Consider the following 24,392-nt stretch of genomic DNA (forward strand, 5'->3'; position numbering starts at 1 on the left):
TCCAAAGAGGTTGCACTGACCTAACCCTAACTCTAACTCACACGTGTATGGTCAACTGATTTTTAACAAGGGTGCCAAGACCATGCTCTTCAATAAATGGTGCTGGGAAAACTGGATATCCATGTGCAAAAGAATGAAGTTGGATACTATCTCATACCATATTAAAAAAATTAACTCAAAAAATGGATCAAAGATCTAAGTTTAAGAACTAAAGCTATAAAATTCTTAGAATAAAACATAGGGTAAAATCTTCATGACCTTGGATTTGGTATTTGGTTCCTTAAATACCAAAGCATAGCATAATAATAAAATAATAATAATGGGAAGGGATTGGAGGGTTTTAAACATGGAGGGTGACAGACGCTCACACTTTAGAAAGATAACCACCTGCTGGATGCTGAGGTGAAGAGAGAAGGACAACAGGTGAGGCGGTGTGCAGTGGTCTAGATGATGATGATGATGGCTTGGGTAAGACTGTAACCACGGAGATGTTACCAAATGGTTACGTTTGAGAAATATTTGTTGTAAGAGCGACTGGATGTACTAGTTGTGAGTCATGTGCCGGGAAAGATGGAACCAACAATGATATGAGGTTTTGGAGTGAACCCAGAAGAACTATGGTGCCATTTACTAATGAGGACGGCAGAAGCTTGAAGGGCACTGCGTTTGCTGGGGGTCGGGAAGGAAGGGAATTCTGTTTGGGAGATGTGAAGCTTCAGGTACCTGGTACCTGTCTACCCGGAACTGCTGAGCTGGCAGCTGGACATCCCAACAAAGCATGGAAGAGATTGCAACTGGAGACACAGAGGACTGTAAGATCACCTACATGCGCAGTGTAGATAAAGAAGAGCGCCTAGGACAGAGCTCAGGTACACTGTGAAATTAGGAAATCTGATGGAAGAGCAGGAGCTAGCCTCTGAGATAAGAAGAAGAGAAGCCTGAAAAAGAATGCATTTCAAGAAAGAAGTGGTAAACAAAGGTTAATGGGATGAATTCTTCCAATTCTCAAATAACTAAGCAACATCAGGATTTATTTGGGGGATTGGTTACAGAAAGCAAATTTCAACAATTCCAGGGGAAAGTTAAAACAGATCTGTGATTTTTTGCCCCCTGACTCCAGACTATACTACAAAAGCTACAGTCATCAAAACAGTATGGTATTGGCACAAAAACAGGTACATGGATCAGTGGAACAGCACAGCCCAGAAATAACCCCATGCACCTATGGTCAATTAATCTACAACAAAGGAGGCAAGAATATACAGTGGAGAAAGACAGTCTCTCCAATAAGTGGTGCTTGGAAAACCACATGCAACAGAATGAAATTAGAACATTTTCTCACACTGTATACAAAAATAAACTCAAAATGGATTAAAGACCTAAATGAAAAGACCATAAAACTCCTGGAAGAAAATACAAGCAGTACTCTCTTTGACACTGGCCTTAGCAATAGTTTTTGAGATCTGTCTCCTCTGACAAGGGAAACAAAAGCAAAATGAAACAATTGGAACCTAATCAAACTAAAAAGCTTTTGCACATCAAAGGAAACCATCAACGAAACAAACAAACAAAAAACCTACTGAATGGGAGAAGATATTTGCAAATGATATGACTGATAAGGGGTTAATATCCAACATATATAAAGGACTCATACAACTGAATATCAAAAAAACCCAAACAACCTGATTAAAAAATGGGCAGAGGACCTGAACAGGCATTTTTCCAAAGAAGACAACAGATGGCCAACAGACACATGAAATGCTCAACATCACTAACCATCAGGGAAATGCAAACCAAAACCACAGTGAGATATCACTTCCCACCTGTCAGAATGGCTATCATCAAAAAGACAAGAAATAACAAGTGTTGGTGAGAATGTGGAGAAAAGGGGACCCTCCTGCACTGTTTGTGGGAATGTAAATTGGTGCAGCCACTATGGAAAACAATAAAATGGAGGTTCCTAAAAAATTACAAATAGAGCTACCATATTTTTAAAAAATTACTGACCTTGCCCATTGCAGCTGCCTACAAATTTATTGTTGAATGAATCTCTGAATTAAAATGAAACTAAAATGTGATTTCAAAATACGATATCACAAAGTAAAAGAAGAGGCGCGAAGCTCAGTGGGAGTTTGTAACAAATAGTAATCACAACTCAAGCAAGATCTCATTACTCACTAAGCAAGATTATTTACATTAAGAAAGTATCATTTTTCAAAGGAATGATAGAAGGATTACACTAGGATTTGCATCTTTTTTTAAAAGGAATCATTCTGACCTTACTTTTGAAGCTTCACCCAAATCATTTAACTTGACGTTTCTGTTTACCAGAATCTGAGCCTAGTAAACATTGGCCAGACCATCTTCTAACATCTGTATTTGGGGCAGTCAGTTGTGTGCAAGTGAAACCAAAAGTTCCTCGTGTCACACCAGTTTTCAAACATGCTCTGAGTGCTGAGTTCCCAAGTTAGTGCCCTAAACTGTTTTTATTGATTTTCCTTTTTGAACTGAGAGCACATCAAAAACAGTGCAGCTAGGCAAGCATTTTTCCTTTGTTGAGCAATGTTTTAACATTTGTTTATAAATCCAGAACTTCTGAGCTCGTTTCCTTCTTTTAAGTTCCCTTGCAGGCACTGCCCTAATTACGAGTCCTTTCATGACTTAAATGCAAGTGAATCAAGGCAGAACCCCAAGGTGGCCTCGAGCTTGCTTTCTTCTAACACGAATACAGATGAGTCACAAATATGGTATTATCATAAGCAGAACCCACCTCTGAGAAGTCAACTCTTGTATCTTTATTTCCCACTTGGCCAAGTTGGGCTAACCACTGAGGATAAGTAAAGTGACATGTAAAAGCTGAAAGGCTACAGAACCAAAGAAACCCAGGGTACCCTGTGATGGCACAGCTGGGCGCCCTGGTTGTGGGATTATGGGATGGCGGCTCCTCAGGTTCCTGAGAGCAGGAGACCCTGAGACCCCCGTGGAGGACCTCTGAGCCCTCTCTCCATCTGCCATTCTGCCTTGATCAATTTCTGTTTCCCTCTGGGCTGCCTGCCCATCGCTGCCTTATTGCTATTCTCCGCTTGTTAGCATGTTTGTTGGGAGGAAACTATGAAGAAGATGTGAAGTGTCCTGCTGGAAGCTGGAGGGAGCGGGAGGGAGGTGGATACAATTCTATGCATTCTTAAATTTAAAGCCTTTAGAAGTGTCCTTCACATTCGTGTCTATTCTCATAATCTTTATATACAGTCTTTCCTTTAGATTATTAATACACATTACTCTCTATTACAAGACATTTAAAAAGATACGATTATAGTCAATATTCCAAAATGGTTCCAATTATTCCATTATTTTCTTTTGAATTGAAGAAGGAAAGTCCGAATCTTGCAATGAAAACACTAGTGATATGAATCAAAGTTCCGTTTTGTATTCTGGAAAGCTTTCATCAAAACATTTTTCTGAATTTCTTACCCCAGAAGAGGTGTGTGATTAAAAGAAGAGGTGTGTTATTTAAAGAAACTTCTTTAAATAACATGCCTCTCAGTTCTTATCTGCAACATTATCTCTGCTCTTAGAAAATCTTTTTTTTTTTTGTTCTTACTTTTTAAAATATTTTAATTTTAACGGAGCACTGTTGATTTACAATGTTGTGGTAGTTTCAGGTGTACAACAAAGTGATTCAGTTATACATATGCATATATTCATTCTTTTTTAGATTCTTTTCTCATATAGGTTATCACAGAATATCGGGTAAGTTCCCTGTGCTATACAGTCGTCCCTTGTAGAAAATCTTAACTAAAGTCAGTGGAGAAATGAGGTAACTGATTGGTAATAGTTTGGAACTGACAGAACACTATTACCAATCAAAGGGTTACAGATGAGAAGAACGCAGTATCAGGATTTTGATTATGTAGAGCAACTGCATGTAATTCGGCCTACTGATGGAGAAGCAGAAAATAGTAGCAGTGACCATGCAGATAAGTTAATACACATAATAACAGACAACTAGCAGATTCTAGTGGACGTCAGCTCATATAAGTGGAGCTCATGCAAGTCGTGCTCACATGAACCTGATTCTACTGAGAATTAAAATAGCAAACACACAGCTCTTTCTCCTAGAGCTGCCGTGCAGGTGGATGCTGCTGGAACTAGAAGCACTGCTGGTTGATGAATTCACTTTGCTGCTGACGGTCCAGAGCTCAACTTTTAAAAAGGATTGGACAGAAGCCTCCCTCCACTGGTCCAAGTGTGGTACGTGGACATCTGCGGGCCTTTATCCTTTTTTCCTCCTCTCTTTTCCTGGCTTTAACATTTACTGTAAAATGCTGCACATACTCTTTTATTTTTTTCTTTTTAACATCTTTATTGGAGTATAATTGCTTTACAATGGTGTGTTAGCTGCTGCTGTATAACAAAGTGAATCAGCTATACACATACATATATCCCCATATCTCCTCCCTCTTGCGTCTCCCTCCCACCTTCCCTATCCCACCTCTCTAGGTGGACACAAAACACCGAGCTGATCTCCCTGTGCTATGCGGCTGCTTCCCACTAGCTATCTACCTTACGTTTGGTAGTGTATATATGTCCATGCCACTCTCTCACTTCGTCCCAGCTTACCCTTCCCCCTCCCCGTGTCCTCAAGTCCATTCTCTACGTCTGTGTCTTTATTCCTTTCCTGCCCCTAGGTTCTTCAGAACCGTTTTTTTTTTTTTTAGATTCCACATATATGTGTTAGCATACGGTGTTTGTTTTTCTCTTTCTGGCTTACTTCACTCCGTACGACAGTCTCTAGGTCCATCCACCTCACTGCAAATAACTCAATTTGGTTTCTTTTTATGGCTGAGAAATATTCCATTGTCTATATGCCTGCATATACTCTTGTATGTAACACTAGCTGTGTTACCACCGGCAAATGACAACCCCAGTTTCCTTATTGGTAAAATCAGGAAATAACAGTATCTACCTCATAGGATTTTTGTGAGACCTGAACGACATGATGCACATGGAGGGTTAGCATGGTGCCTCCCACAGAGAACCTTCTATGTTAGCCATGCTTCCTCCTGTCATTACTTGGAACCAGACATTATACTCTAACTGTTATTATGTCAGAATCTGGAGTGTCTTTTAAACCAATTGAACCACCTACATAGTGGGCAGGCCACTGAGTACACTGATGGGACCGCCTGGGTCCTTGTGACACGGCCCTAGAGGGCAGGAAAATTCAGAAGGAAAATTCACAATGAAGACAAACCAACATGACTCTCCCCAGAAGTTTAGACGCGTTTCTTACAAAAGAAACAGCTATCACTACTTCTATCTGAGTACCTCAAAGGGTCCCACCATACGATCTCCCAATGGTAACAGAAGCAGTGTTATATAAGAATAAGCGACCATGAGCAAAATAACTCAACCTCATGGAATACTGTGAATGAAATGGGAAAGCTATTACTAAGAAAAGCCTTTGGGAAAAAGAACTTTAGGCAAATCAGAAAAATATGAATGGTCAGGCACAGAGATAGTTCAGAGAATACAGAGCAGGGGTACACCTGCCAAGACTCTGAAGCAACCCTCTGGTCCCTCTCTAGAGGCATGTGGCACACAAGCTACAGGACCTGCCCTCACTGCTTCTTACGTACACTGGCGGAGCGTTCTGTGTGGATGAGACACAAGGTGAGAGTCCCAGCTGAGTACAATGTTTGTCCAAGATCGCCAAGCCTCTCGCAAAGCCTTGCATTAAGCACTGTTGGTACAGGATCTGGAGAGAATAAACTAAAACAATCTGCTTCTTTCTATTCCAGCTCCTTGAGCACTAAGACCACAGTTTGGACTTATTACCGACATACAGACAGATAAACAGAAACAGACTCTAAGCATAAACAATGATACATATTTAAATTCAATGCATAAAAAAGGGGCATTGCAGGAAGAGGGATTAATACAAATGACTGTCTGAAATCTGTATTTTGTCATGTATGTACCTGCCTGGTTCTATTGCCAATATTTAGATGGTCTGGCCTCACTGTGAAATTATAGCAGAAAAAAAGGCCAGTTCCATGGGTGTGTGACAACTGTCTTTGTGGACAAAGGAATTTAAATTATCCTTTCCCGAGGGTGGATGGTCATGCTCGGTGAGCATCTGCAACCTGGTGGATAGCCAGCGTGGGAAGAGAGACCCTCTCATGTGAGAGGAAGAGGGGTAAAGGGGAGACAGTGAAGAGGAAGCAGGCTGGACCACTACCTGGCCGGCACAGCGTCCACGACCAAAAAGACATGCTGACCGACGGGAAATTCTACCCAACGTCGGGGAGGTTTCACCCTCTTGTCTCTCCTCGACCTTACCCGTGACCTTTTAGCTGAGAGTCACTCTTGCTCCCGCCTGGGGACACCTTAGGGTCAGGAAGTCGGTGATGCATGTATTTGCAATAAGCTGATGGTGTGAACTGAAGGAGGAATGTGGCGGGTTCAGATTCTCACCAACACAGCTACCCAACTACATTTTCTGACTTCAATTACTAACCTGTGTGGTTAGAAAACATGATTTTTAAAAATCGGCGGAAGTCACCAAGTCTCCGCTTGGTGTGTGTAGAGATGGGCTTGGTTCCCTGTCCAACTGAGGCCATATTCTCCACTGCGAACCTCATCCGCCTAAGTAAATGGGCTCCCACAGCATGTCTGAAGGGAGTCTTGGGAGCCCAGCACCTTCTTCCTGAGAGACGGCACCAGCCAGAGCGTCTCCGTTGCTCCGTCCATCACCAGCCGTGTGTTCACCGGTGCAGACGCCCTCGGAGACACCGAGTGAGCTGACAGCCCTCAACCCCCGAAGGACAAAGCACTGTATCCTGCCAGCAGGGCTCTGTTTTGTTCTAAGCTGAGAAGCCACAGTACCATCACTCCCTCTGACCACAATAATGAGTACTTTGTCTTTCAACGGCCAGAAGAATAATGGTTTAAGGATGTCCTTTCTCACCCAGCAGGGTACGTACTGCTTTGAAAACTGGCCTTCCAAATACCTGGATCTCTGTCGTCTTCTCCCTCCCACCAGCCTCCACTTGATTCTCACCCACCATCTCCTCTGCGCCCTGCAGACCCTGCCCTGCTGCCTGAATCTGCCAGCAGTGGTTGCTCTGCACTGAGCCACCAGCTTCCACCGACCCCGGCCGGGAGCCCCGAGGCGCCAGGGGAGGACACCCCAGCCGGGGGTGGATGCACTGAGCCCCGGCGTGGTCCTGGCGGGAGGGCTGAGGAGCAGCTGGGAAGCGAGCCTCGTCCTCACCAGGCCTGTTGTTCCCCAAGGGCTCTGGTCACTGAAGCTGGCCAGTCACTGCTGGTCGGCTGTTACCAACAGGGAGCGGTAAAGGTTTTCCTTTTCTCGTTTCTCTAAGTTTGCTTTGGATCTTATTAGTACCAAAGGTCAATGTTTCTATCCAGAAAATGAAAATTAACTACCTTTATAAGGCGTTGAGGACTTCCCTGGTGGCACAGTGATTAAGAATCCGCCTGCCGATGCAGGGGACAAGGGTTCGAGCCCTGGTCCGGGAAGATCCCACATGCTGCAGAGTCCCCTGGTTTCTGTTCTTAATCTTGCTTCCAGATCACTTGGCTTAGAGACCTGTCCCCCACCAGAGCTGTGCCACATATTATCATGCATATCTTTGTGGGGAAAAGAAGGGAAGGACAGACAAGGCAACTGTCACAGCAGAGTGGCTGGTGAGACTGGGATGTGAACCCCAGGCCACCACTGCCCGCAGTTCAACCGCGCGATCGACCAGCGACTTTCACCGCCTGGTGCTGTTTGGAGAAAGTCTGTGATGCCCAGAGAGAGCTCGGTACTTTAGACTTGTCTTTGGCACCGGGTGGATTATAACTGTTTGGTACCGTAATTATGATAAATACCATATTTAACACTGAAAAAATTATAAAGCCCACAATGGCCGCAGATTGTCTATAGCATTCCTCTGTAAACAGAGTAAAGAAAAAGATTTTTTCCTGCGTTCAAGGATGTTTTTCTTCCTTTTATTGTCCCACAGTCCCATAAGGTCTTGCTGCGTTTATTTGACTGATGAAACAATGAAGCTTTTAAACTTCTACGCCAAGAAACAGAAAAGACACCATAAAAGAAACATATTATTATGGCCTCAACCATCTGTGCTGTAGGATACACAGGCTCAAAAATAGTTTTGCTTCAACTGCGACTAACAGACCGGGTTGCCATCTGGGAATTGGAACAAAGACATGAAACTTGGGCCCCTGCCCTCCTAGTTCCTGCGCAGGACTGTGCTTAACCCCTTGAGTGCCAGGCTCCACTGGGGGCCCTGGACTCCGTGTTCCCGTGAAAGCACGACCTTGTTCGTTAGACCTCATCCTCGGGAAAGGCAGCGTCCAGCTCAGCATGCTTCCACCTAAGGCCTCTCCTCCTGAACTTCTCAGCTTCCCTGTTATTAGTAAAGTGGATAATTCTTAGTTACCTCACTGCAGTATTGAAAGAAGTAATTTTTTGTTTTTGGCTGCATTGGGTCTTCGTTGCTGCATGCGGGGTCTCTCTAGTTGTGGCGAACGGGGGCTGCTCTTCCTTACGGTGCGCGGGCTTCTCATTGTGGTGGCTTCTCTTGTTGCGGAGCACAGGCTCTAGGTGCGCGGGCTTCAGTAGTTCTGGCACACAGGCTCAGGAGTTCTGGCTCACGGGCTCTAGAGCACAGGCTCAGTAGTTCTGGCTCGTGGGCTCAGTAGTTGTGGCGCACAGGTTTAGTTGCTCCGTGGCATGTGGGATCTTCCCAGACCAGGGCTCGAACCCGTGTCCCCTGCATCGGCAGGCGGATTCTCAACCACTGCGCCACTAGGGAAGTCCCTGAAAGAAGTAATCTTCTGTGAAATTACTCTAAAATGATGAAACTCAAATTATTTCCACCCATTAACTTCCAACTAAGAAAAAAAAAACGTGTGTATGTCTCTGCCCAGTTTCATGTGGCTGGCTCTAGACTGAAGAGAAAATCTGGATTTGGACTGTGTTTCTTGCTGTCTCTGTTACAGCACAATTGACCCTGCTCTTAATTTATTTATAACCTGACAGTTGACAGACCTTATGGTAAAGAACCCAAGTCTGGGTTAGGTTGGAAAGAGCACATATGTCTTGAGGTTTGGAATGTGAAGCAGATTCAGGACTTCAACTGGGGGGGCTTTATTTCCTCTTTTAAACCTATAAGAATCTTCCTTTGGTACATGAAAAAACTGGGACACAGACAAGTTAAATAATTCATCTGAAAGTTAGCTGTTAGGACCAGGACTCAAAGGCAATCTCTTCATAATGAAGATTAAATGAGCTAATCCACAAAAACATCAAGTAGATATTGGTTGGCATTAGTCTTGGGATGATCAAACGAGGTAGTTATGTGAGTGTCCTTTCAGTGCTCATGAGCAGTAGAAGTAAGAGAGAAACTTCCAGGATCTTATTTTTTAGAGCCTTCTTGTGTCCCCAGGGCCTAAAGTAATAGAAAACATTTATCGTGCAGTAAAATCTTACGATGTGATAGAGAATCGTAAGTCCACCTCTTCAAAATTTGTGTTTTGCCCAAGTTTAGAAAAAAATCAACTGAACGCTATTCTTCTGTAATTTGCTTTGACATCACAGAGCAGGTAGAATATAACAAATATTATTACATTGTTAATACACGCAGCCAAAAAAAATTAACTCTTGAGAAACGGGTGGAAAGCCCGTTCTAAGTGCACCTTTTTATTGAAGCAGCTAACCCGTTGCATTGAACTGGTGCCCCGCCTCTTCCCTTGCTCTCCTGAAGTCCGCCTCCCAGACGGTGAAATGCAAAGCCAGATGGTGTCGCTCCTGTAGTTAACATTCTGCCTCAGAGGACAGCGTCCTCCTTGGTCTGCACGGTTTCCCAAGGCCCTGCACCCACTGGCTGGGCTCCCGCCTCTGCCCATGCTCTGCCCTCCTCCCTGCATCAGGGACCCTGGGACAGGCCTTCTTCTGACCACCTTATCTTACATAATACTCCCCTCCCCCGGAGTATTAGGGCGTCGACTCCTTGATCACCGGGAATTTAGTCTGTGTTTTTCACTGCAGGGTCCCTGGTGCCACGTCAGTGCCCAGAGTAGGATCCAGTACATTTGTCCGTGAACAAGAGGACAGACCGGTCGACAGTTATCACATCAGAGAGCTGTCTGTATGTCCTCTGCTTTCCAGACTAGCATTAGGCCCCCAAAAAGGACTCCCTGGGAGACTTCCTGAGCTAAGCAGCCTAACACCAAAAATTTGAAAAAGTAATTTTCCTCATTTTAAAGAAAAGCCTGCCTCTATGACCACTGGAAAGCTTTCCAGGGATGATGGAGTTTCAGTGCACTTCTTAACTTTGATACTGGAGATTTTGCAGAAAATCATTTAAACACAAAATTCGACATTTCACACCATAACCCTTTGGTCTCCACATAGAAAGGGAAACGTGGACAGAAAACAGTAATATATGCATACATACATTTTTTTTAAATGCAAGCGAACAAAAAGATGTCTAAACCCTATCTTCAAGACAATGGTAAGTATGATAAAGAGAACCCTTCTGAGGTGACTCCAGGCTCTGCTTGAGATGACTCCCCTTTGGGAAGACTTTCACATCTTCCCTGGGGCAGATGATAACACAGCTGTGCACATCTGTCAAAACCCACTGAACTGTGCATGTAAAATGGATGCCTCTCCTTGTACGTCAAGTACATTTCAATAAAGTTAAAAAATTACTTTGGAACAGTTAAAGACAAAAGAAACACTTCTTCCTTTTCCTTATAATTGTACAGTATTGAGAAAAGAAGCGTCCTGAATATTTAAGAAAATGGATACATGATTAGTATATAGACAGAACCCTCACAAACGCTTAATTTCTCTGATATGGTCAAAATAATAAACGAAGCAGTTAAAATACTTGTTTAAACACCTGAAATGGTATATTATTATTTTTTAATTCCTATTTGATATCTGAGTTTAAGCTTCCAAGTTTTACTTTCTACTACCTTTTCCACCCTTTGAGTTATTTTTAAAAAAATTTTTTTAACTTTTTATTTTCCCTTTGAGTTATTTTACATTACTTTTTCAAGTAGGATGACTCAACTACATTTCAAGTATAGTTTCAATGTTTTTTCCTTAAGTTTGAAATTAAACTCTTACTCCTGGTCCTTCCGACCTGGCCTGGAGACGCAGGCCCGACTTGGGCGCCCGTCCTGCCTCTCTGCCCTGAGACCACCTCCTGGCTCTGTGAGGGCAGCACAGGCTGCGGGACGCGGATGGAGTGTCGTACCCTCCGGAACTCAAGCCCTGCTTGCTATTTTATTTATTGATTTTAATTAATTAATTTATTTATGTTTGGCTGTGTTGGGTCTTCGTTGCTGCACACGGGCTTTCTCTAGTTGCGGGGAGCGGGGGCTACTCTTTGTTGTGGTGCGCGGGCTTCTCACTGCAGTGGCTTCTCATTGTGGAGCACGGGCTCTAGGCGTGCGGGCTTCAGTAGTTGTGGCACGTGGGCTCAGTAGTTGTGGCACATGGGCTTAGTTGCTCTGCTGCATGTGGGATCTTCCCGGACCGGGGCTCGAACCCGTGTCCCCTGCAGTGGCAGGTGGATTCTTAACCACTGTGCCACCAGGGAAGCCCCCCTGCTTGCTATTTTAAACTCTCCTGATGTTTCTCTTTTCCCTCCTCAAAGCAATGTTCCTCCAATGACATCCCTCGTCAAGCAGTTGGCGTGGGAGGCAGCCGGGCGCTCACCCACGTTTAAAGACAAAAAGACCCCCCCTCTATGGGGGCAGCTACGTATTCCAGGCGCCCTTGGAATGTGGCCCCTGAAGGACCAAGCGCTGGTTTCCAGGCAGCAGGAGCCCTGGCACAGCACCTCCTGAGAATAAATACTCTGCTCTAAGAGAGGGAGTCATCGCTAAGCTGCAACTTTGAGCGTTTCCACTACGGGTCCGGCATAAACTGTGAGACGGCTTTTCTCCACACCTATTTATTTCAAGCGTTTAATGGGTACACACACAGATCACTGTACCCTTTGTAAAAGTCCACAACCTAATGAAACAGGCCTGTTGGATTTTATATTTTTTAAATAAACTGCACTTAATCTAACATGCATTTAATTTAGGGATGGCCTTTAACAAACCACAACCTGTTTCTTCGTGAGCAAATATTTAAACGAGTTCATTGACTTTAAATGTCTGAAAGAGACTGAAGATAAAGGCGGAGAAGCTAGATTTATAGCCGACTGGGTACTAATCAACCGCCCCGCTCGTAGGGCGGGACCAAAGCCTTCAGCGTCTCCAGACCAGGACTCTCCCACCTCCCGGACGGCAGCCAGCTGACCAGAGCTCTCAGAGCATCTCCAGACTCAGGGGCCACGGTCCACGGACCCAGCGGAGGCAGCTAAACTGCCCCTTCCTGTTCTTCTTCTTATGCGGGACCAAGTGAACGGCTTACAAATATTTGGCAATTTTGTATCGGGAGAAAAGAATGCACACAGAGCGCATGAGTGTAAGAAACATCTTTCCCTTGAAAGTTTTTGATTTTTATAACCTTAATGAAGCTAGGGCTAAGGAACGATAAATACCCGCAACAGCTAAATAATCGTTCAAAGCAGCTGCAGTTACCGTGCACTTTTTTCTCTCTAAAGAGGCCAAGATGTTAAAACTGCCCTGCTACTTTTTCAATATCCTTGGAAAACGAGGAGTTTGCTATAATGAACTGTCAACCTATGTTTAGCAAACAGTTGTTTACCTCCAGAAGCAAATCTGCTTAAAAAACAGGTTAACCATTAGCAATGGAAATCATTTCAAAGAAATTACAGCAGTTTTTCTGTTTTCTGAAAAAGATTTCAACAAATGTGATGGGGTCTCCCCTCCCTTACCCTTTCTGGGTCCAGAGCAATAATGAAAACTGCAATGCCTGTCGTGAGTGGCATTAGAAAAGCCCAGGGGGGTCAGTCGTTGAGGTGGAATTGGTCCCTCTGCTCTACACTAAATGGCACAAAGTCACGGCGTGCTCGGCGCTCTGTGGCTGCCCCGTGGGGTCCTGCGTCCTCCCTGCTACAGGCTGCCCTTGAGCTTCTCCCTGCGTCCATTTCTCTGCCTGTCTCAGCTGCTCCCCCACTTCCTGCCCTCTGCCAGGCTGGCTGGGCCGACAGAGCGTCACCCACAGTAAAGCCTAGGTGGACCCCACGGGGGCTCACGAGGCGTCCTCAAGGCAGGACATTCGTGCCGGGACCCTGCAGGGAGCCCTGGTGGATTTCTGTCTCTTTGGTTCCCCCATAAGCAACCTTCCGTGACCACTGTTTTAGACGGTTTGTCAATAAAGTAAGGGAATCACATAATACTGAGAAAAAGAAAGGGAGGAAAAGCAGACAACTAGGGAAAGTGGAAGGAAGAGAGGAGAATGGTTCCCTAAACCAAAGAATAAAGAGTGACCAGCACGGGGAACCTGCTTCAGATGCCTGGGGAGGCTGTCCTGTAGCCCAGGCTGTTTTCTTTGATCTCATTGTTCTCCTATTCTCCACCCTGTTCTGTTTAACAGGAAAGACCCAAATCTTGAAGAAGCTGCCCTTCTCCACCATTTAGGAGGTCCAGGAGCCCCCATCTGTCCTGAAGCAGTCTGGAAGCCGGGCTCCACCAGCACACCCAGGGCACCAGACCCCCCGCCCGACACTTAGAGTCACAGCCTGAGGACCAGAGACTCCGTGAGCATCCTCTGTAAACTGAACCCTTAATTAGCACAGGGCGGCTTTGTGGGCCTGTCCTGCAGAGGATCCAGGAAGGACTCCAGGAAGTCAGGCCACTAAGTATTAGCAAGCCCAGGAGAAGAACTCTCTGTTGCAGAAACAGAAAACACACACAGATGCAATAACATCACATGGTGTTTCCAAAGCAAATGGATTCGCTATAACTCTTTTGGATTGCATGCATCTCTCTGCATCTCATTCTGTGTCACTCACTCTGATCAGATTCAGTGAGTGTTTTAGTCCCCGGTAGTATGAAGAGTCCTGGGTGCTGGCAGGATGGCAGGAACTGGCTTCTGAACCTCAGGGGTTCAGCTGAAACACAGGTGGCAGCTGAGGTCGCCTGTGTTTCACCACAAGTAACTGGAAAACCCATACTGGCATCGATTTCAGGACACTCCCCATTATTTCCTTTTAAATTGGTTTTCTTTAAAAGAGGTGTTTACCAGGCACCCTTACTTCAAAACAATTTAGCATTGCAGATCAAGAGAGAAAAACATCAGTGCCTTTGGACACACAAACACCTGTGGGCATCCATCCACCTGCCCACCTGTGGAAGGGCTCATGCACACGTGGACAGAGCAATGTGTGTGGCAGAGACAGCCCTGAAATCCAATCCACCTGAAGTCCAAAGCCCACGCCATACTCACTCGAAAATATCATTAACGTTTAGAATAGTACGTGAAAAAATATACATCTCAAGTGGAAAAAGGACACAAAATTCTATGTACAGCATCATTACACCTATTTTAAAAAAAGATCAGTAGTAGAGATAGAAGAAAATAAATGAAAGCCGTCAGAAGGCTGTATTTTGTTTTGTATGTGCTAATGCTGGAAATGTTTTGTTTATGATGTTCTCCCCTTCTTTTTTTCTATTAAACTTTAAAAACTATCTTTAATGAGCAAATAATTCTTTTAAAAGTTTACTCTGAAATTAGTTTTATTCGTTATTTACAAGACAGTTTGAGTTTCCTTTGGAAAACAATCAATCTTTCCTAATGTGATGTATTACTTACTGGTGCAGAGATCTGCGGGTTTTCTGAGAGTACTGAGTCATGTAAATTCCTAAACAGTTGCAGGTTAGCACAGCTCCTGACTTTCCTTCTCCCCCACCAGCGACTTATCTGATCGCTTATCTCTTGGGAATCACGTGGCTCGTTGAACAAAGCAAACATCTAGGTTAAACACCCTTAAATAAAAACCGCTTTGAATTTTTTCAAAACCATTTGTTCCAACTACAGTTCCAAATTAAGTAAACAGGTCTAAAAGAAATCACACCAAATCTGCATTTCTTATCAGGCCCGTGGCAGGACACAGTTCTAAAATTTCCTGGTGTTTTCCTCTATTTCTCCTAATGCTCTAAACAGCTGCACCTGATCAGGAGGTGAAGCTATGATGAGGGGCAAAGCCTGAAGCAGGGGTTTCCACGTAAAGGTCGCCACTTACTTATCTGCGTCTACAGCGATGTCAACCAGACTTCCTCATGAATTAATGCTACAGGCAGACTAGCTGACGTTCACGCGTCCGTCGTTACTTTGTGGGGAGGAGAGCTTCAGGTCATGTTGGCCGGGCAGCGGGCATGAGGCCTTGCGCCATGGGACAGAGAGGAGAGCAGCCGGCCGGAGTAGGGACTCTTCGGCCAGCCGAGTAACCAAACGCAAAAGTCCACCGCAGCCCCTTTCTAGGTAACCTTCACTGCTCAGCCCCCAGTGCAGGGGGAGGACCAGCAAGGCAACATCACAGCCAGCTGCATCTGAGACCCTCCCCGAGTGGGGCAGTTCCCAGCCCCCATACCCCGTGAAGGGTACACCTGGGGTGGGCGGGGCCGCAGGCACCATCGGGAAGAAGGCTGGTGTGCTTCTGGACGCGAGTCCGTTCAGTTCTATCTAAACTCGGCCAACATGGCATGCTTAGCCCCATTTCCCAAGGAGAAGTGGAGGTTCAAAGTGGTGAGCTGACTTGCCCGACGCGACACCATCGGTCCAGGCGGAGCCTGGTCTCAGGCTGTGTCCTACACTCTGCTGCTGGTAGACGCCAAGTTTCCGAGGACTCCTTAAGACTGGGCCAATATAAAGAGTCAGGGGGGATAGAAATTTCCTTCTAGCTTTTTTTTTTAATATTTATTTTATTTATTTATTTTTATTTTTGGCTGCGTCGAGTCTTAGTTGCAGCGCGCGGGCTTCTCTAGTTGTGTCGCGCGGGCTCTGTACGTTGTGGCGCACGGGCTTAGTTGCCCCGCGGCATGCGGGATCTTAGTTCCCCGACCAGGGATGGAACGCACATCCCCTGCATTGGAGGGGGGATTCTTTACCCCTGGACCACCAGCGAAGTCCCTCCTAGTTTTTGAAATCAGTTTACAAGGAATACAGGTATGCCCTACAGAGAGAGAAACGCCTGTTGAGACACCCTTGATCACAAATTGAAGCTGCAGAGAACAGATCTGTCATCTGATGGCTAACGTGTCCTCCATCTCCTGTCACCCCCTGTCCAGCTGAGCGGGGCGGCTTCCCACACTCACTGCTGGTCTTTGAACCACTGCCTCTGCTAAACACCAGACCCCCGGGCAGGCCCGCGGCCCTTTCCCCAGGCAGCAATTTCTCCCAAACGCTAGGAGGTGAGGCCGAGGCACCAGGAAGCACCGCATGGTAGGAGGGGCAGGGAAGGGGCTGAGAGCTTGGAGCTCCTGCCCGCCCGGACACCGCACAGAGGATCCCAGACACCGACCAGCTCCTACTCACATCAGCCTTAGCGGGGGGGGGGGGGCACCCCATTTTACAGACATGAAACCCAGCCCCCGGGGAGTTCAGTCACCCGCCACAGTTACACCAGCCAAGACAGGGACGGGCCTGGGTGGCCCTTCGGAGAGTTGACGGAAATATGGGAAGTCGTCAGTCTTGTGCTTTCTGTTAAGTTTTCTCGTAATCTCGCGAAGCAAATCTTCGGTTTGCTTCAGGTATCATAAAAAAATGTCTTTACAGTCATTTAAAATTATTCTGGTGTTATTAACACAGACAGTCATCCTCTTTAAGGACTCCTTTGTTGCTTGCTATAAGCTGTGCATTTGGGGTACAATTTAGGTATGTCTTGTGGCAGCAGGACCCCTACGGATATCACAGCAGAGGCAAACAAGGTCTCACCAGGACCACCAACTCCAGCGACCTCGGTGCTCCTGGGAAACCCACCGCTTAATCTAACCTAGTCCGTCCACTGTCTGGGATGAGACCCTCGGCCACCTGTGCCTGTCCAGCCTCCGCCGGCAGAGGGGCACCTCGTGCTTGCCGCACACACGGCCAGGAACGAGAGCGCCTCGCGGGACTCTGGACGCACAAGCCCGGCTTCTCGCCCACCTGCGCCCCGCCCAGCCCTGGTTACAGCACGGAGCCCTCGCCGCCACCAGAGGCCGACCCTTCTCTGGATCCTTCAACAAACCTCACGTGACATCATTCTTTTGTTCTCTCACATAGAACAGTCAGCCTCTCTCAACTGGACCTTCCCCTCAGCCTGCAAACAGGCAGATGTGTCTCCTGCCTGCGAACAACATAAAACAAAACCCCTGCCCTGCCTGCACCCTCCCGCGCGTCACCTTCAAGCCAGAGCTCTGGACCGAGTGGCCTACCGTCGGCTCTGCTGCTCTCCTTGCACAACCTCCTACATCACCGTCATCTGGCTTCTCTTTCCATCACTCCCTAAAATGGCCGCCAAAGACCTCCGGGGCCAAGTCCAAGGGCACTTCCCGCCTCGGCGACCCACCCCGCCCCTGCCCCAGCTTCCTCCTTCTCATCCTCCCCTGGCCGATCCTCAGGTCACAGCTGGAAAGTCACAGTCGGGGCAGCCCCCCTCCGGCTCCCGAGCCATCACCCATCACTTCTTCTTAAAGCCGCGCATCCTCCCAGGTGGGACTGATCCACCAGGTGCATCCAGGTGTGCGGCGCCTGAGTGACTCGACAGCTAGCCGCCTGCACCCTACGCTCCATGAAGGGAAAGGCTGGGTCTACGTGTGTCCCGTGGTGTGCACGCTCCCAGCAGGAACCCAAGTATTTGTTCAGCAGGTAAGTGGGAAAGGCTGCACCTCCCAGGACGACGGTGTTTACCTGCACCGATCGGATTCTCTCCTCCAGGAGCCTGACCAGGGAAGTACACACCCCAGCAGCCCGCTGAGAGTGTTGGGGGGGACGGGGGACTGAAGCAGAACCTGAAACAGTAGCTGCGGGGAGCGTGCTGCTGCAGAGGCCACAGCCCCCAGACTCCAGGGCTGCCGCTGGGCCTGGGGAGGCCAGCCTCCCGCTGCCACGTGTATCACTGAAACAAGCCCCATCGCTCCAGGTGGCTTGAGAGGCGCCACCACCTTCGAGCTTAGAGTCTAAATAACACAGCAACTCCCCGGGGAAGATCACCGAAGGAGCAGTTTTTCGTGGTTGAGTGGAAAAGCCCGAAGTAGAAGAAATGAAAACATAAGGCGCCTTACATAATGTCCCCCAAAGACCTCAAGATCTCTTTTGAAGAGATTAGCTGCGTTCTGGAATTATTCCCAAGAACTGTGCCAAAGGCAGCAAACTATCCTTCCAAGTGATAAGCATTAAGGCTCAGGAAAGACCACCAGACAGTGGTTTCATAATTCCAAAAGCTATCAGCTGTGTGTACTGCATTTCTGACTCTGAAAAATAATTTGTACTTCTTTGCTTTCTAAAAAGTCTCATATAGGGAGAAACATATCTATACACATAAATTAAACTAGCCAATTTTCTTTTCAAATTATAACTTACGGCTCTACAAGACATGAAAGGTTAAACGTGAAATCTACATTGACAGGCTAAGTTATGATGTCCAAGCTACGCCAGACCCCCAAGGCAAAGGATTCCAGTGCCTCAGACTTACGACTAGATTACATTAAATTTAAACTCAATAAATTAAAGGGGAAAAAAACCCTCTAGGACTTTCCAACTCTAAATTGGGCAATACTGATTTCTTCCCTAAATCTTTTTATGGGCGTTTAGCAGGAAGGGCATAATCTTGGCCTTCTGGCCAAAATGATGGCTGAGCTGAGCCATGGGCCAGACTAGGTTGCGGCCACATTTTAACTGGCAAGGGGACGTGTCCTTTTATGGGCTGTGTAGCAAAAAGAGACTCTTTCAGTATCTCCCCTATGTTAGATGTTTAGAGTTTTTGTTAAGTGACAAACCTCAAAGCAAATAATACAGGAAAAAGTCAACATGGAGTGGATTACACCAGCCAACAGAGGACAGACTGGACAGCTGGGTTTTTCTAGCGAGACAGGAGGGCGTGGGGGGGAAGAACGCAGTATTTGGAGTTAGACCTGGGATTGAATATTGTCCCTGCCCATCACCAGCCAACAATGGGAAGTTATTAACCCTCTGGACCCAGTGTCCTCCATGACGAATGCGAGCTGATGAGGACATTGAGAAAATTAAGTAACACAAATTGTCACCAATACATAACAGGTATCCAGTACCGCATCTGTTCATTGCAATGAGTTATTTGGCGAGCGCTGACCTGTTACAAAGATGGGGAGTCAGGGTGCGTTTCTATAAAAGTTGGAAAGGGTCAAGTTCTTTGCCTTTCCGTCACTTCAGATGTAGAAAGTAATGTGCTTTGGCAAAGGACGTAATAGTAGGGGCTGCAAAATGCCATGATGTTCTTGGAAACAAAAGTACCATGTGACCTTATCAAATAATGCAATGACTTTCAATGGATTAAAGGGGGCTTCTGTCACAAAAAGAAGCAAGAGGTCAGATCCCATGCATGGAAAATTATACCAGACTAATCCCTAAATAAACATCTGTATTACTCATGCTCCCCGAGAGTGAAGAGCAACCCATGCAGGGATGGCGCCCTCCTCCAGCCTTCCTCCTGGACCTCGCTGCTCCCACAGCTCAGGAAGGCCCTGCTCAGCGGAGACAAGCCTGCCCTGAGCACACCTGGGGGCCGGGGTTGGGGGGCGCCTGCCCTCTGACTTCTCTCCTGGCCCCTCACCTGTGGGTTTTCATTGGCCAGATTTGTATTTAGGATTAAGAAGAGTGAGGAATCACTCTTTCTTATTCAAAATCAATGCAGGTTGATAACCTGAATCAAACGCCTTTTCCATCTAAGGAAAAAATATGGTCAAAAAGTTCAAGTAATGTTAATACAAAGAAGAAAAGGCACAATTTTCTCTTTACCAGCATGTAATGGGTTTTCTCTTTTTACTTATTTGTTAAATGAGAAAAGTGAAGGAGGGAATGAAATGAACTAGGATGCACACTCATTCGGCAGGTGATTGCCATTCCCCGAGGGGGATGTCTCCAGAAACGCCTGGGAGCCACCCCACGACAGCGTCTGGGGCCTAGGAAGAGCCCGGCACAAAGACACGACGCAGTAGGATGTGGACCTCCTAGTTAACTGGAGTTGCCTGAGTTATGATCTAGAATGAAAGATAAGAGTCTGGGGCTTCCCAGGTGGTGCAGTGGTTGAGAGTCCGCCTACCGATGCAGGGGACACGGGTTCGTGCCCCAGTCCGGGAAGATCCCACATGCTACGGAGCGGCTGGGTCCGTGAGCCGTGGCCGCTGAGCCTGCACGTCCGGAGCCTGTGCTCCGCGACGGGAGAGGCCACGGCAGTGAGAGGCCCGCGTACCGCAAAAAAAAAACAACAAAAAAAAGATAAGAGTCTGAATGGGACATGGCAGCAGCAACGCCTCTGTGCTTCACCCGAGATTCTAATCAATGGATGCAGTTTGCTGACTGAGACGCACAACAAAAGGGCTTTCTGTCCTGCTGGACTCCCGATAAAAGGCCACGCACTCTAAGCCCCGCAGTAGAGAGAGATTTTGTTCCATTTGTCCACTGAAGAAACGTTTTTAAAAAGGCCCAGAGCCCCTCTGCTCTTTGTATGGCGTTACTCACAGTGTGGCTCGTAGGGGGGCGGCGGGTCTCCGCAAGGCACACACTCCATGTCTTGAAAACCAACAAGTTTGGTCTTCCTGTAAAATCTAGAAGAGAAAGGGAAATAATCCTTGTTAGCATTTTCATCTAAGCTCACAGTTGCAGCAAACAGACTTATGTGATAAATTACTGGCAGTCTCCATTACCAGTTCTAGCGTTTCAAAAAAGGTTCTCAAAGGCTTAACTATAACAGCAGACAGACACATCCTTAGAAAGGTCTCTGAGCATGCAATGAACGCTTAAGAAGTAACAATTCACTAAATGTAACTTTGTAGGTTCTACTCAGTCCCACTTTTCGTACACTGAGGTGGGGTGCCCGTGAGGGCGTATGAAATCTGGACATTTCTATTGTCATTTAAATGACAAAATGCCTTGTGAAGTGCTAGTTTTTAACCTTTGAAATTCGAAGGCCAAAAATGCTAAGCAAACCATAAAACCATTGGAAAAATGCAGGCAGATACTGATACAATCGTGATAAAAGGGGGCATGTTTCTAGGCATGACAAGAAACCCAGGAGCCAGGACGATAGAGATTAACAGCTTTGAGCACACACACACACACACACACACACACAAATACTAGAGGCATCTGAAGAGCAAAAACAAAGCATCATCAACATAGTGGGCAAAAGAAAATTGGAAAATAGTTCTAGTCATGGTATTGTCTATAACTTAAGACTATAAGATAAAACTTAAAAATCATTATGGTGAAGTGAACAAGGCAACTGAAAAACAGGCAAAAACACTATTCCCAAAAGAAGAACATTTCATAATTTTAAAACTTCACAATTAAAACTAAAAAGATGATGCAATTAAATTTTAAAAATTAACAGTAAAATGTTTAACCTCATTACTAACAAGTAAGTGCAAATTGCAGTGAAGATATACCATTTTCACTTAGAAAATTGGGAAAGTGTTGGCGTGAGCCTAGGTAAATAGGCACTTGTGTTTATTGTCAGTGGGCATATAAATTGACACTTTAGGAGGGCAATTAGCTGTAGGCCATCAGAACTCAATAGAATAGTTTACATTCTACCCAGTAATTTCATTTTTTGAAATTTATCTTCAAAAAATAATCAAGTGGGTGAAGCTGGATGTAAAGAGTGTAACCACCGCATTGCTCATAAAAGAAAAAAAGCCAATGAGGCACAGTCCCATACCCAAAGCAGACATGACCAGCCATGGTAGACACAAGGCTGTGGAATACAAAGGGGCCTTTAGAAACAATGATGCAGATCTACATATCTATTTTTTTTAATTCATTAAATATCATTAAGTGGAAAAGAAAGAACTGTGAATTATATAATGCCATTTTGCACAGACACACGCTTTTGTATAGATTGTTTCAGATCATTTATTTACCAATGCAGCTAAGAACAATTTTTGTGCATATATTTGCATTGTAAACAGTTTGGAAGGATATTCTATGCCACATATTAACTGATTATTTCTAGATGGTGGGAATTCAAGTGATTTTACATGTATGTATATCTTCCAACTTTTTCATGACGAAAATAGTGACATGGAGAATAAATTACAGATCACGTTCATAAAGACAGGTAGATGCAATTATTTTGTGGAATTGATAATGTAGTAGCAAATCTGTGTGATCTGTGGTTGAAGCAAAATTTGCATTTGAAACTAGATAATTAGACCAAATGTCCAGACACACCCAGCACTTGCTCAACCTTCCATTTTCATCTGACTGTGAAAATCTGTTTAAATGATTGTAATATGGTGACTTTCCACCAGAATTTATAAAAAATATTTATTTTGGAATTTATAAAGTAAAAGTTAAAGAACAAAGTTGGAGGATTCACACTTTCTGATATCAAAACATATTACGAACTCCCAATTATCAATACTGGCATAAATGCAGACATACAGACCAATGGAACAGAACAGAGAGCCCAGAAATGAACCCTCACACATATGGTCAAATGCTTTTTGACAAGGGTGCCAAGACCACTTAATGGCTATAGACAGTCTCTTCAACAAAAGGTGCTGCAAAAACTGGATATCCACGTGCAAAAGAATGAAGTTGGATCCTGATCTTTCACCATATACAAAAATTAATTCAAAATTAATTAAACATAAGACCCCAAACTACAAAACTCCTAGAAGAAAATATAGGAGAAGTTTCATGACATGGACTCTGGCAATGATGTCTTGGATATGACATCAAAAGGCAACCAGAAGGCATGTAATAAATAGGCAACAAAAGCAAAAATAGACAAGAGGGAATATATTAAACTTAAAACTTTTGTGCATCGAAGGATACTATCAATGTATACTTATTCCCAAACTCATGGAGTTGTATACAATAAACATGTATAGCTTTGTCAATCATACCTCAACGAAGTGGTTCAAAAAATGCCACAACCAAAAACAAAAAGTTTTAAATTATAGTAATAATAGTTTCTTTGGTGGTTAAAAAAAAAAGATACAATGAAAACAGTGAAAAGGCAACCTACCCCTGTGGGAAAAAATATTTGCAAATCACATATATGATAAGGGGTCAATATTCAGAATATATAAGGAACTCCTACAACTCAACAACAAAAATCAAATAACCTGATTTAAAAATGGGCAGAGGACTTGAATATTTCTCCAAAGAGGATATATAAATGGTAAGCAAGCACATGAAAAGACGGTTAACATCACTAATCATCAGGGAAATGCAAATCAAAACCGCAGTGAGTCATCACCTCAAACTCATTAGGATGGCTGCTATTAAAAAAAAAGTGTTGGTGAGAATGTGGAGAAACTGGAACCCCTGTGCACTACTGGCAGGAATATTAAATGGAGCAACTGCTATGGCAAATGGTATGGAGTTTTCTTAGAAAATTAAAAATAAAACTAGCATAAGATCCAGAAATTCCACTTCTGGGTATATACCCAAAAACATTTTTTTTAAATTCTTTTTCTTATTCATTTACTTATTTTTTGGCGGTGTTTGGTCTTTGTTGCTGCACGTGGGCTTTCTCTAGTTGCGGCAAGCGGTGGCTACTCTTTGCTGCGGTGTACAGGCTTCTCATTGCAGTGGCTTCTCTTGTTGCAGAGCACGGGCTCTAGGCGCACAGGCTTCAGTAGTTGTGGCACGCGGGCTTCAGTAGCTGTGGCTTGCAGGCTCTAGAGTGCAGGCTCAGTAGTTGTGGCACACGGGCTTAGTTGCTCCACGGCATGTGGGATCTTCCCTGACCAGGGCTCGAACCTGTGTCCCCTGCATTGGTAGGCGGATTCTTAAACACTGCTCCACCAGGGAAGGCCTAGCCAAAAGAATTGAAACCAGGATCTTGCTGAAGAGACTGTCTTTTCTCCATTGTATGTTCTTGCCTCCTTTGTCGTAGATTAACTGACCATAGGGGCACGGGTTTATTTCTGGGCTCTCTGTTCTGTTCCATTTTTCCATTTCTTTAATAATCTTCAATTTCCTTTATCAATGTTTTCTAGTTCTCAGTGTATAAGTCTTTCACCTCCTTGGTCAGGTTTACTCCTAGGTTTTTTTTTTTTGGACACGATTTTAAAGGAATATTTTTAAACTTTCTCTTTCTGATATTTCATTGTTAGTCTAAAGAAATGCAACAGATTTCTGTATGTTAATCTCGTATCCTGCTACCTTGAGGAATTTATCAGTTCTAATAGTGTTGTGTGGAGTCTTTAGTGTTTTCTACATAGAGAATCATGTCATCTGCGTA

The 24,392-nt window shown here is 45.1% G+C and overlaps 1 protein-coding gene across 2 annotated transcripts in view; it reads right to left on the reverse strand.

The window, feature by feature from the left end:
• Positions 1-24,392, reverse strand: part of TNFRSF19 (TNF receptor superfamily member 19) — an 88,669-nt gene that overhangs the window by 23,855 nt on the left and 40,422 nt on the right. For both annotated transcript variants that reach the window (XR_014298087.1, XM_082675795.1), the window contains exon 5: positions 20,657-20,742. Coding sequence is in view for 1 of the 2 variants with exons in the window: in XM_082675795.1 (XP_082531921.1) it covers positions 20,657-20,742 (86 nt within the window). In the remaining variant the exon portion in view is untranslated. The remainder of the gene's footprint in view (positions 1-20,656; positions 20,743-24,392) is intronic.

Source organism: Grampus griseus, assembly GCF_964374135.1.
Source record: "Grampus griseus genome assembly, chromosome: 18".
In the NCBI taxonomy this organism is placed as follows: domain Eukaryota; kingdom Metazoa; phylum Chordata; class Mammalia; order Artiodactyla; family Delphinidae; genus Grampus; species Grampus griseus.